Raw genomic sequence first — 13,936 nt, 5'->3', positions numbered from 1 at the left:
CAATTTTCTAAACTATAGCGAATAAACTGATTATGTGAGAAATATTGAAAGTGTCTGAATAAATTTAGTTTGACTGTAAATTATTTGTGATTATTAAGATGAATTTGTTTTAACACAGTTTATAACTCTGAATTCTTTTAATCTTTTATTACCATTATCTAAACTACAGGTTTGTGCCCAAAAAATTTAATATCAAGGGAAAGTCCATTTATTTCAATAATTAGTTTCAAAAAGTGAAACTTGTATGTTATATTAGTTCACTACACACAAAGTGAAATATTTCAAGCCTTTATTTGTTTCAATTTGAATGATTATGGATTAAAGACAGTTATTCCATGGCTATTAAACCAGGTACTGGTAGTTTTGGCTTTGTGGGCAGGTGCCAAATCCTGCTGGAAAATAAAATCATCATCTCCAAAAAGCTTGATTATGCGTCAAGCCACTTCTGAACCAAAAACAACGTCAGAAGCGTCTGTGCTGGGCTAAGGAGAAAAGGTACTGGTCTGTTGCCCAGTGGTCCCAAGTCCTGTTTTCAGATGAAAGCAAATTTTGCATTTCATTTGGAAATCAAGGTCCCAGAGTCTGTAGGAAGACCAGAGAGGCACAAAAGACAAGCTGCTTGAAGTCCAGTGTGAAGTTTCCACAGTCAGTGATGGTTTGGGGAGCCATGTCATCTGCTGGTGTGGGTCCATTGACTGTGGACTTGATAAAAGACAATGAAGCTGTCTACCAGGACATTTTAGAGCACTTCATGCTTCCTGCTGCCGACAAGCTTTTTGGAGCTTTTATTTTCCAGCAGGATTTGGCACCTGCCCACAAAGCCAAAACTACCAGTACAGTGCCTTGCAAAAGTATTCATACCCCTTCATTTTTCCCACGTTTTGTTTTGTTGCAGCATGTTAAACTGCTTTAAATTAGTTTTTCCCCTCATCAATTTACAGTTCAAACACCAAAATAATGACAAAGCAAAAACCAGATTTGCAAATTTTACAAATCTATTAAAAATAAAACACTGAAATAAGGACATTGCATAAGTATTCATAACTCATTACATAGTTGAGGCACCTTTACAGCCTTTTACAAGTCTTTTTGAGTATGATGTGACAAGCTTTGCACATCTGCATTTGGCAATTATCTGCTATTCTTTGCCTCACCCTTTCACCTCTCAAGCTCTGTCAGCTTGGATGGCGGCTGGCGGACATTTTCTAGAGTCCTAGTTGTTCCAATCGTCTTCCATTATGGATAATGGAGGCTACATGCTTCTGTGAACCTTCAATGCAGCAGATTTTTTCTGAACTCTTCCCTAGATCATTGCCTTAACGCAAGTCTGTCACAGCTCTACAGGCCGTTATCTTGACCTCAGGACTGGGTTTTTGCTCTGATATGCATTTTCAGCTGTTAGACCTTTAAGAGGTGTGTGCCTTTCTAAATCATACTCATTCAAATGGATTTGCCACAGTTTAACTCCACTCGAAGTGTAGTAACATCTAGATACAATATGAATGCTCCTGAGCTAAATTTCGAGTGTCCCAGAAAAGGGTATGAATACTTATGCAATGGGATCTTTTCAGTTTTTTTATTTTTAATAAATTTGCACAAATGTTAAAAACCTATTTTTTTCTTTGCCATTATGGAGTAGGGAGGGTAGATTGATGTGGGGGGAAAAGTAATTTAAAGTAGTTTAACATAAGGCAGCAACATAACAAAATGTGAAAAAAATGAAGGGGTATGAATGATTTCGCAAGGCACTGTACCTGGTTTAATAGCCATGGAATAACTACTTGATTGGGCGGCAAACTCACCTGACTTAAACCCCATTGAAAATCTATGGGGTTTTGTCAAAAGGAAGATGAGGGAACAGAGACCCCGAAAAGCAGACAAGCTGAAGGCCAGTATCAAAGGAACTTGGTCAAAGGCTGATCGCCTCCATGCCACGCCGCCTTGATGCTGTAATTAGTGCAAAAGGAGGCCCAACAAAGTACTGAGGACATAATACAGTACATTAACACACTTTTCAGAAGGCCAACATGTGTTTAAGATCCTTTTTTTATTGGTCACATGAAATATTCTAATTTTGTGAAATACTGGATTTTTTTTTTTTTTTTTGTCTTTAATCCATAATCATCAAAATTGAAACAAATAAAGGCTTGAAATATTTCACTTTGTGTGTAGTGTACTAATATAACATACAAGTTTCACTTTTTGAAACAAATTATTGAAATAAATGGACTTTTCCTCGATATTCTAATTTTTGGGCACATACCTGTATAGCAAGTAAACAGTGATAAAGTGAGAAATGTTAAAGGTATCTGAATAAATTAAATAACTTCCTTCCACTGATCTATATAATGACTTTCTATTATAGATGAGTGCTTACTTCTCATTCTTAATTCAATTAGTTATGATTCCATTTGAAAAGAACTACAAAGTTGTGATGATATCACAGTCCAGCTCACAATCACTAAGGCATTCAGTAAGAGATCTGTATGTAATTTGTCAACTTCATAATCACATAGCAGGTTTAGTGGTTAGATTTTTGAACTACTATAACGTTGGCAATTCCTATATTTCACTGAAAGCTACACATGCCCATTAAAAGCACATGGATTTTCTACTGGGCTTCTTGGCAGTGCTGTACAGTTATCCAGGAGACCTCTAGGTGGACAATTTTCTTGTGGTGATGACGTCTCAAAACATAACCTGCTAGTTTGAGTGTCTACTGTACACCCGAGACATATCATCGACACTGGAATTACAGAAAGTTTTAAAACACCACTAAAACTGTCAGTTAGAGAGAAGGGAATATATGAGGGAGACGTAACTCATTGAGTTATGTGGCATAACTTAACACGTTCAGCTCTTAGCATATACGAACATTTCTTTCTTTTATTTCACAAGTAAACTGGTAGTCCGTGTGAAGACCAAGCCCAGCCAGCCGAGCTAGCTGTCAGCAGTGCTGCTCCCTTCTGAGTCATGCACTGAAGCAAAACAAATCTGCTCGTAGCAGCAAAGCTAACAAGACGTCGAACACGCAAGTGCCCGTTCATTTGGTAAGTATATGATTTGTACACACTTTCAAAATAACTTTTACTGTAATAACACATAATTCGTTTAATTTAATAGATGGTTTGATATACCACTACTTAGTAGTTTTCAAGCAGTGCGTTTTCCCTATTAGCGGTGGAGTGCTAAATCCAAATCCTCCCTTAAACACGGAAGTGGAGTTAGCGCGCTGTCAGTATTTAAATATAACAGGAAAATCACTCATGATTTTACTTCCAAGTGCTCTGTGAGTTACAGCAGCCCTTCGTGCGTGTCATTTCGACACAACTAAGTTAGCCTGCTAGCTCAGCAGCAGTCATTAGCTGTATCAGTGAGCACTTTCTGAATCAGTCTTGTCCGGAAACCGTTTTGGATGATAGGACCCCGGTGTTAGAATAATTCACTCTCTAGTGGCTACTGAGTGAATTAAAACAGTTCACACCAGTCTTGTTTTGCTGTAAACGACTGTACAAATGGAACAGGTGTCAAATATCACGCGCATGTGTTGTAGCCGTTGTTCAATTGTTGTGGAGTGGATCACGACCCTAAGTTTGTTTGTTTATTTATTTATTTGTCATAGAAATTTGTCCTCCGCAGTCCGCACCCTGTTCGTAAAAGATATTATCATTATAGTGAATCTCACAGATTTTAAAAAATGCTGATACTCCTATGTGACCTCAAAACCATGGTTATATTTGTAGCAATAGTCAAAAATACATTGTTTGGTCAAAATTGATCAAAATGATCAATGCCAAAAATCATTAGGATATTAAATAAAGATCATGTTCCATTAATACACTGTGGAAATTTCCTACTGTAAATGTATCAAGACAACTTTAAAGGCAATTTTCTCCATATTTAGAATTTTTTTTTTTTTTTTTTTGCACCCTCTGATTCCAGATTCGGTCAAATATGCTTATATATTCAGCTTTTAGATGATATATAAATCTAAATGTAAAAAAAATTGACGCTTATGACTGGTTTTGTGGTCCAGGGTCACATGAAGGCTGTTGGAACCTGTGTTAAGGCTAATGAGTAAATGTACCGCTATAATAACAGACAATGTCAATTTTGAAGCACACAATATTTTTTGATAAGGTGCTCTCACTTGTTTTTGCTGACCTTGCCATCTGTATGAATTAACAAAAGGCCCTTTCATCACTGTATTAAAATATTTCCCAACAAACCAGTTCAAAACTGTAGTATGTGGTTCAGAAAAATTAAAGGGATAATTCACCACCAAAAAATATATTCTGTCATTAATTACTCACCTAAATGCTGTTCCAAACCTGTAAGGCCTTTGTTCATTTTCGGAAGACAAATTAAGATATTTTTGATGAAACCCGATAGCTTTCTGACCCTGCATAGACAGCAATGTAACTGACAAATTTTAGGCCTAAAAAGGTAGTAAGGACATCAATAAAATAATTCATGTGACATTAGTAGTCTAACCTTAATTTTATGAAGCTACGAGAATACTTTTTGTGCACAAAGAAAACAAAAATAACAACTTTATTCAATCCTTTCTTCTCTTCCCTGGCACTTTTTCATCTGTTCACAAGAGTTCGTGTGCTTTACATCAGAACATGTCGTGAACACGGTTAAAAACTGACTGAAGAAATTGTCGAAGAAAATCGCTGATTTGTTTTCTTTGCAGACAAAAAGCATTCTCATAGTTTCTTAACATTATGGTTGAACCACTGATGTAACATGGACTATTTTAACAATGTCCTTACTAACTTCCTGGTCCTTTAACATGGTAGTTGCGTTGTTGTCTATGCAGGGTCAGAAAGCTCTTGGATTTCATCAATAATATCTTAATTTGTGTTCTTATGATAACAAAGATCTTACAGGTTTGGAACAACATGAGGGTGAGTAATTCATAACAGACTTTTATTTTTTGGGTGAACTATCCCTTTAACTATGACTTTATGCCACAATGCAACCCTGTAACATTCTCCTCTGTTGTTAAAATGAACCAGGGGCACAAACAATAGCCTATTGAGGCACCTTTATAGAAATGTGATGCCCCATTAATCAAGTGCTCATTTAAATTTTCCATTCAGTTTTTTTCTCACTCTTTGCACCAACAAGCTTGTTAATGTGGCGTCAATTATGTGGAAGCAGTCAACGATCTTGCATAGCGTAGTCACACCCTCCATATACACCACAGATGAGCTGTGTAAACCGAGTAAAGGTACAACAACTGCTGTTGTTAGCAGTCTGCACTTGAGTCAACAGCAGTAATCCTATATCATTGTGTAGCGACTCCGCCCATGATTTCAGGTTTTTCAAAGAGTTTTTTTTATATTCATTACATATCATCACATTACACCTATGACCTATTGTCTCACAACCAGGCCATCTTGTGTTTTAAAATGTTTCGATTTATTTGGCTATATGGAAGCCATTGATTCCATATGGATTACATTTGATAGGAAGTTTGAAAGGGATAGTTTACCTTGAAAAATGTAAATTCTATCATCATTTACTCACAGTTTATGTGATTCCAAACATGTGTGACTTTATTTTTCTGTGTAACATAACAGTTTGTCTACACAATGGAAGCCAATGGTCACTAAAACCATTTGGCTCTCACCATTCTTCAAAATATCTTCTTTCATGTTCCACAGAAAAGAAAGCCATACAGTTTGGAACGACATGAGGGAGAGCAAATGATGACGGAACTGACATTTTGGGCAGTACTTTAAAAGAATTGATGAGTTCACATGTTATTTGCTTCACTCCACTGAGCAATGATGTCAGTGTCAGTTAGGAAGGGAACCAACAAATGCTATGCTAGCTTTCATGAGAAGCTTCATTGTTTTAGCACTTTCTCAGGGGACCGAAAAGAAAGTAGGCCTGTGTTATCATCATTATAAGCATGGTGAATGATGGGAACAAGGCAAAGCTGATTATTCATAAGTAGCACCCCATATATGTTTGACTCACTTCAAAGGGTGCAGGTATATTATTAGCAATGAATGTTGGTAATTGGTCCTGTATGACTAAAATAGTCATACACAAGTCTTATACAATTAAATCAACTGCACAAGATTTAACCCAAAAATGTAAATTCTGTCATTAGTTACTCACCCTCATGTGGTTCCAAACTTGTAAGACCTTTGTTCATCTTTGGGACACAAATTACGATAGTTTTAATGAAATCTGAGAGCTTTCTGACTCTGCATAGACAGCAAGACAACTGTCACGTTGAAGACCCGGAAAGGTAGTAAGGACCTAGATAAAATACTCCATGTGACATTAGTGGTTTAACCGTAATTTTATGAACCATAATTTTACCTTTCTGGGCCTTGAATGTGGCAGATTTGGAACAGCATGAGGGGGACTAATTAATGACAAAGTTTGTATTTTGGGTCAACTATTCCTTTAACATCTGATCTGTTCTTCTCAAAGTTCTTCCTTCTAGGGTTCTCTTAATACCCATCTACCTCTGATTTTCACTTCTTCATCACTGCACTGCCACCCATCTATCGTTGCTTGAAGCCATGGCTGCTAACAGGAACGCTTTGGCCCTTCACAAAGTGATAATGGTGGGCAGCGGTGGCGTGGGCAAGTCAGCACTAACACTGCAATTCATGTATGATGAGGTAAGACTTAATATTTAGCAATTTCACATCATGTGCAAATTGAGGTTAACCATAAAGTACAGTTGAAGTCAAATGTTTACATAGAGAATCTGCAAAATGTTTATTTGACCAAAATAAGAGGGATCATACAAAATGCATGTTATTTTTTATTTAGTACTGTAAGGTTAAAGAAGGTTCAAACACTTACTGATGTTTCAGAAGGAAACACAATGCGTTAAGAGCTAAGGGTGAAAACTTTTTGAATTTGAAGATCAGAGTAAATTTAACTTTTGTCTTCTGGGAAACATGTATCTTCTGTAGCTTCTGAAGGGCAGTACTAAATGCAAAAAGGCATATTTAGGCAAAATATACACATCTTCATTCTGTTCAAAAGTTTTCACGCATTTCATGCATTGTTTATCCTTTTGAAGCACCAATAGGCGCGTTTTCATTACAGATTTACGAAATGACGCATTTCCATTAACCGATGTTATGTGACGAAAACATTTTTTTTACTCTTGTGATATGTCATGGCAACGGATTTACATGGCTATATTTAATCGAATGTGACCTGTAAATGCGGGAAAAAAAAACATTTCCATTGCTGTTTTGCAATATTCCTTTTTCGAATTGCCTGAAAAACCACCTCATGCAAACGTCAAAACATTTTTGCAATATATGGTAGTTTTTGCACAATTGACGTGTTTCCATTAGATGTATTTTCAATTTGCAATTTTAATTTGCGCAATTTAAAGGATAATGGAAACTTTTGAACCTTCTGTAATAGTTGCAAATGAGTCCCTTAGTTGTTCTCAGTGTGAAAATATGGATCTCAAAATCATACAGGTATTGTTGGAAAAGGTTCAAATACACAAAAATGCTGGGGAAAAAACCCCAAAATTTGGGATTTTTCTGAAGAACAACAGGCAGTTTAACTGTTCAGGACAAACTCATGAACAACTATCACTAAACACAAAAACACAGCGGTGGATCTTTCCGGTAACACACACTATTAAGAATCAAGTGTACAATATGTAAACTTTTGAACAGGGTAACATTTTATAAATTCAACTATTATTTTCCCTTGTGGACTATTTGTAAACTGCTTTTATGTGAAATATCTTGTTCAGGTCAGTACTTATAAAAAAAAATAACACACATTTTGTATGATCCCTCTTATTTTGGTAAAACAATTACCATTTTGCAGATTCTGCTAGGTGTATGTAAACTTTTGACTTCAACTGTATAACTATGCTGATCTCTTTTAAGTTTGTGGAAGACTATGAGCCCACCAAAGCAGACAGCTACAGAAAAAAGGTGGTTCTGGATGGAGAAGAGGTCCAGATCGACATCCTCGACACAGCAGGGCAGGAGGACTACGCTGCCATTCGGGACAACTACTTCCGAAGTGGAGAGGGATTTCTCTGTGTGTTCTCCATCACAGAATCTGAATCCTTTGCTGCTACTGCTGATTTCAGGTAGAGAGATGACTTAGTGATTAGCACAACACTGGTATTGCAGAGTACATGTCAAAAATTTGTCTAATTATCAAGTTCATGCAGAGATTCCTCTAAACTTTAGAGAACAGATCCTTCGGGTGAAGGAGGAGGAGAACGTACCTTTCCTGCTGGTGGGAAATAAGTCCGACTTGGAGGACCGACGGCAAGTCGGCATGGAGGAGGCCAAGGCCAGAGCAGATCAGTGGGCAGTCAGCTACGTCGAGACTTCTGCCAAAACCCGTGCCAACGTAGATAAGGTAGGCCTTACAAAAACTACTTTGATACTTTAGAAATAGTTCACCCAAACATGAATATTGGCATAATTTATTCACCCACACGTTGTTTCAAACACAGAATTTTTTTTAATGAATGTTCAGGTTTGAATGCCTTGAGGGTGAGTAAATGACAAATTTTAATTTTGGGGTGAACTATCCCTTCACTAAGCACAATAAATCAGTCAGTATTAAAACTAATGTACATTCATAAAACCTTCATAATCTCTTCAGGTGTTTTTTGATCTCATGCGTGAAGTCAGAGCCAGAAAAATGGAAGATGGCAAAGAGAAAAATGGAAAAAAGAAGAGGAAAAGTTTGGCAAAGAGAATTCGAGAAAGATGTTGCATTTTATAACGACTGGGTCGCACTATGACGCTAACATCTCTTCTCTACCCTTCCACTGCTTCCAAAAAAAAATCCATCAGGTTTCATCACTCCAGGCAAAAATGCTGGAGATCATCTCCTAAAAACACATCTAGGCTACAGCCTGTGTCTGTTTCTTCTCATCGTTGTTTCTCAGTGCATATAAAAGGGCATCAGATATGCATTAAAATCACAGTGTCAAAGGTCTGACATATCAGATAAGAACATTTCTCAGCTCAAGCACACCATAACTGACTACTATAATCGTTCTTACCTTGTAACTAGATTGTTCACTTTAGTTGCTTTTAGTTGAATGTGAGTACACTGAGTGCTAAACACTAACACTGTAGGAAAAATACTACTACTCCGAACTGTTTGTTAGCTCAAGGTGTGTTTTGAGGATTTAGACCTCCTGTTCTGTTTTACTTCTTAAGGTAAAGCCTTAATGTCTGGTGTTAAGCTGCATAAATGCTTTTAGGTAATTTTCTAAAAACTTACAGTTACATACAGTTGAGGTCTACACATAAAGTTTACACACATCTTGCAAAATGTTAATTATTTGACCAAAATAAGAGGGATCATACAAAATGCATGTTACTTTTTTATTTAGTACTGACCTGAATACGATATTTCACAAAAAAGACATTTACATATAGTCCACAAGAGAAAATAATAGTTGAATTTATAAAAATGACCCTGTTCAAAGGTTACATACACTTGATTCGTAATACTGTGTTGTTACTTGAATGATCCACAGCTGTTTCTTTTTTTAAGTGATAGTTGTTCATGAGTCCCTTGTTTGTCCTGAACAGTTGAACTGCCTGCTGTTCCTCAGAAAAATCCTTCAGGTCCCAAAAATTCTTTGGTTTTTCTACATTTTTGTGCATTTGAACCCCTTCAAACAATGATTGTATGGTTTTGAGATCCATCTTTTCACACTAAGGGACTCATGCAACTATTACTGAAGGTTCAAACATTCATTGATGAGGAAGATACACAGGATGTATTAAGAGCCGTGGGTGAAAACCTTTTGAATTTGAAGATCATTTGTCTTCTGGGAAATTACATGTGAAACAAGTATCTTCTGTAGCTTCTGAAGGGCAGTACTAAATGAACAATATATGATATTTAGGCGAAATAAGAAAAATCTTCTTTCTGTTCAAAAGTTTTCACCCCCAGCTCTTAATACATAGTTTTTTTTATTATTATTATTATTATTCTGGCACGTCAGTTAGCGTTTGAACCAATAGTTGCATTTCCTTAGTTGTCCTCAGTGTGAAAAGATGGATCTCAAAATCATACAGTCATTGTTGGAAAGGGTTCAAATACACAGAAATGTTTAAAAAAAGAATTTGTGGGACCTAAAGAACAAAAAAAGTAACCACTAAAAGTGATCACTATTCAGGTAACAACACAGTATTAAGAATCAAGTGTATGAAAACTTTTGAACAGGGTCATTTTTATAAATTCAACTATTGTTTTCTCTTGTGGACTTTATGAAAACATCTTCAGGTCAGTACTAAATAAAAAATAGCATGCATTTTGTATGACCCCTCTTATTTTAGTAACATTTTGCAGGTATAAAACTTTTGACTTCAACTGTTTGCCTAACATAGGCAATGCTAAATATTACCCAAGCAAATGCACAAATTATTACAAATATTAAATAAACTTAGGAATTAACAGAGCTTATTCTGAATTGGCTCTTTCACCAAAACCTTTAAACTCAAACACTTTAAAAGTGTAAAAGCGCATGCATTTCAAAAATGTTGGCACTGTCCTTGATTTCATTTTAATATCCTAAGTCTAATAGCGCACCAAGCTAGTTTCAAATATAAACCAACCTCCTTAAACACACATACATAAACTATTTGTAGTCAGAAGGGCTTATTCATTCATCTGTGTGTGTGGCACCAGATTTAGAGGTTTGTTTTGTGCTATCTAGGGGTCCCAAATAACACAAAGATTTTACAATTTAGAAATGAGAGATGCATCTAGCTTGAGTCGACTTTACTGTGAAAACAGGTTGGAATGTTTTATTACACAGACTGAATTGTGTACTTTATTATAACTTATATGCAACTGAATATTTCTTGCTGAGTTTATCCTGTGTAATTATATTTTCTATTGTAAATGAAATTTTTCTGAATTCTAGTTCTTTTAGGGTTAAGAGTGTATTGTGAAATCATACTCATTCATACTAAAACTAAGAAACGCTAAGGGCTGGACACAATCTGCTTTTAAGACACCTGCAGATCTGGAGTAAACGAGAATCATCACCCTTTGATGAATGGTTTTGAATAAGCACATCCATGTGTAAATAAATGTGAGGTTGACAGTTTTTCACTTTTTTTTTCTTTTGCAGCTAACTACACGGTTTCTTTTTAAATGTTAACTCTGTGACTGTCTTTACCAAAAGCTTTATATGTGCACTATGTCATTCCCTCTGTTTAGTCAGTCTTAGTGGGTTAATATCCCTCAACAAGCTCTTGATTGGTCTGTTTGTGCTGTAAGCGTGCCATGTGGCAATGATGCTGACATATCAACAGCTGATGCCTCAAGAGACCCCTCCATTACTTTAAAAGAGTGACTGTCTTTGAGCGCAAAAAAAAGAACGTTTACAATACAATACTTTTAACATAAGCCTCTATTGTTTGAGTCTTTCTTATACACTCAGATAAAACGTCTTAATTTTTTTATCTATATTTTGGGTCTCTTGGAAAAAACGCTGAACATGCAGAAACCTGAATTCTAAATAGGGTAAGGCCAACTTTTAATCAGTATCGAAAGAACTAGCCGACAACCAATACAAAGAAAACTGACAGTGCTGATGTAATATTACAACAGTAATTATGGTGAAATGAATGTCAAATGAAAATGAAATGCAAACATTTAAGCATACTGAACTTAAAAATGTAAAATGTCATGTTTCTGTTACATTAATAAAATCTATTTTTGTAGACCTCCACTATAAGATTCACATGGTGTATTGTACAGCAAAATGTAATATCTATATCTACACACAAAAAAAGACTGAGTTACAACTTGCAGAGATGTGTATTAATGTTATGGTGCTTTATCTACATGATAAAGTGTTTTTTTTTTTTTTTTACTAAATAAAGAGTAACAGATTTCAACTTCCAAAGGTTTTTGACAGGGACTGTATTGCATTACAACTTTTAATTAGATTTGGCTATTCAACAATAGTTCTTTGTGGGCTGTTTATAATTACAATGTCTGTTGCCAGCCTATGTTGTTTTTTTAAATGTATATATACAAAAAAGAAATGAGCATAGACTGTGATAAAACCAAAAAACGTCACAAAAGGTTAAAAAAAATTTAACAGTCCATAGAAAATTAGTAAAGGAGCCAAACCTACAAATACTCGACCTGACCTGTACTAGTTAACAGCACACAGTCAATATTGAGAGGTAGATGGATGTGTTGATCGGACATCTTTTGTTAGACTGCATTTTGAGCTTGAAGACATATTCCTCTGAATTCAATGAAGGATTTGCAAACTCCATGGGAGTGGGCCAGAGATGGCAAACTACTTTGAATAGGCTGCCAGTTACAAAAGCACCCCGTTTTTATGATCCTGTCGTTGCGGTGCAGATATAAAAGTAAAAGAGAATGTCTCTTTATACAAGCAAGTACTTGTGATTTTAAAAAATGTTGTGGAGTCAGTTTCTGGGAAATTATTGCTGGTGAATCCTGCCTCAGGTCCATGTGTTCGGCTGGCTCCGTTTGACTTTAAAAATTTAGTGCACTGCTGGTGCACTAAATAGAAAGGACTGTTCAGTGACTTTTCCCTTTCACTGAAGTTAGATAAGGTTTTAATTGTAGTACCTCCCTTGTCTGCTTGTATTGGTTTGTCTGGAGTTGCATTTAGACTGAGTTTGTGTAACTGAGATGGGCTGTAGGTCAGCCCAGGGGTCTTGGAGCATTGATGGTTTGTAATATTTTTCCATATCATTTGTCCCTCTCTCCCTGCCATGCGCTGACCCATACGGTGTGGATGTCCGTGGTGAACCCTTAAGGAGAAAATTGTCATGCAGAAAGACGTTAAAACGACCAGTTAATCAGAAATTGTATAGTAGTGCCCTAACCAACAACAACAAAACAAACGCACGTAAACTCGCAGGAAATTAATTCGGATTAGAGCAGCAGAATACTGCAAAGAAGCGAAATTACATAGCACAAAACTATTTCAAAACTCAAATTCCGCATTAGTATTTTAATTTGACCCTAAACGCGAATGAACTACCTGATATCCAGAATGTCGTCCGGGGCTCTCATACGGCGAACGTCTGAACGGTGCGCCACGGGGACTGGGGTTCGATCTGCGCGGTGTGTGACCCGGAGACTGACCGTTAAAATATTTCCCACCGCCGCCGTTTCCTCCTCCTCTATTACCACCAAACTCTCTCGGTGGGGTATTAGGTGAACCCTGTCCAAATCTAGGTCCAAACGGCGGCGGTGGGGTTGAAAATGCCCACGGAGGCGATGGAAACATACTCCCTGTCCTGTCGAAAGCTGGAGGCGGGCTGCGGAAGCCTGCTGGCCGTGGACCAGAGCCCTGGCGGGGATGGCGAAACTGTGGTCTTTGCATCGCGTCCTGATATGTTCCCACTCTGTTTCCTAAAACCTCTGAAGACGAGTGTATTTATAACGTGACGCTCTTAAAGGTGTTTTCACTTAGCATAACAAAACAGCACGACCCGGAACAAGAATCGTCTCTCGGTGATTATCATTTGAATGCAACGCCAGTGAAAGACTCGGTACTGCCGCCTATTCTCATGGCGCGTTAAGCGCCCATACAGGCGTTTAGGTCAGGGTATCACCAACCATTTAAGAAAAAGTGTCAGTGTAGTTAAGACACTTATTGCCTCAAGTATTCGTGAATAAAAAAATAAGTTTTAACATTTATTTTAAAGCATGTGCTATGTTTTAGATGCTGGTATTTGGTTTAAACTGTCAAATATCAGAATTACTTCAAAGTTGGAAATGTGTTGAAAAATGTCTTTTTCCACAAATTTTGTATGTATGCAAATTTTATAATATCCAAGGTACACATTTTCTAGTAACTGTGCAGTTAATTCTCATATTGTATTTTTAGGAAGTTATGGAATATTTGTCCTCTCACCAAATTTGTCACTACCGAAAC

At 36.7% G+C, this 13,936-nt stretch overlaps 2 protein-coding genes across 2 annotated transcripts; one reads left to right on the top strand and one right to left on the bottom strand.

Annotated features, from left to right (window-relative positions):
• The first annotated feature begins 2,726 nt into the window (after positions 1–2,726).
• ralab (v-ral simian leukemia viral oncogene homolog Ab (ras related)) lies at positions 2,727–11,371 on the top strand. Its single transcript, XM_073848262.1, has 5 exons — positions 2,727–3,050; positions 6,460–6,653; positions 7,902–8,110; positions 8,214–8,388; positions 8,638–11,371. Exons 2-5 carry the CDS (start codon positions 6,552–6,554, stop codon positions 8,758–8,760), a joined length of 609 nt encoding a protein of 202 aa, XP_073704363.1. The 5' UTR covers positions 2,727–3,050; positions 6,460–6,551; the 3' UTR covers positions 8,761–11,371.
• A 154-nt stretch (positions 11,372–11,525) lies between these two features.
• Positions 11,526–13,498, bottom strand: mplkip (M-phase specific PLK1 interacting protein). The gene is made up of 2 exons (XM_073848263.1): positions 13,037–13,498; positions 11,526–12,803 (listed from the first exon to the last, which is right to left on the bottom strand). The coding sequence occupies exons 1-2, from the start codon at positions 13,379–13,381 to the stop codon at positions 12,606–12,608; spliced, it is 543 nt and encodes a 180-aa protein (XP_073704364.1). The 5' UTR covers positions 13,382–13,498; the 3' UTR covers positions 11,526–12,605.
• Between the last annotated feature and the right edge of the window lie 438 nt (positions 13,499–13,936).

This window comes from Garra rufa, chromosome 10, assembly GCF_049309525.1.
Source record: "Garra rufa chromosome 10, GarRuf1.0, whole genome shotgun sequence".
Classification (NCBI taxonomy): Eukaryota; Metazoa; Chordata; class Actinopteri; order Cypriniformes; family Cyprinidae; genus Garra; species Garra rufa.
This window is presented reverse-complemented; position numbering and strand designations above follow the sequence as displayed.

Bases quoted from the DNA above. Each gene is read 5' to 3' on its own strand.
- mplkip (XM_073848263.1), bottom strand. From the start codon at position 13,381: ATGCAAAGACCACAGTTTCGCCATCCCCGCCAGGGCTCTGGTCCACGG. The intron at 12,804-13,036 runs GTAGTTCATTCG...TTTCTCCTTAAG, and splicing joins GACGACATTCTGGATATCAG to GGTTCACCACGGACATCCAC.
- ralab (XM_073848262.1), top strand. From the start codon at position 6,552: ATGGCTGCTAACAGGAACGCTTTGGCCCTTCACAAAGTGATAATGGTG. The intron at 8,111-8,213 runs GTAGAGAGATGA...TCTAAACTTTAG, and splicing joins GCTGCTACTGCTGATTTCAG to AGAACAGATCCTTCGGGTGA. The intron at 8,389-8,637 runs GTAGGCCTTACA...TAATCTCTTCAG, and splicing joins CCCGTGCCAACGTAGATAAG to GTGTTTTTTGATCTCATGCG.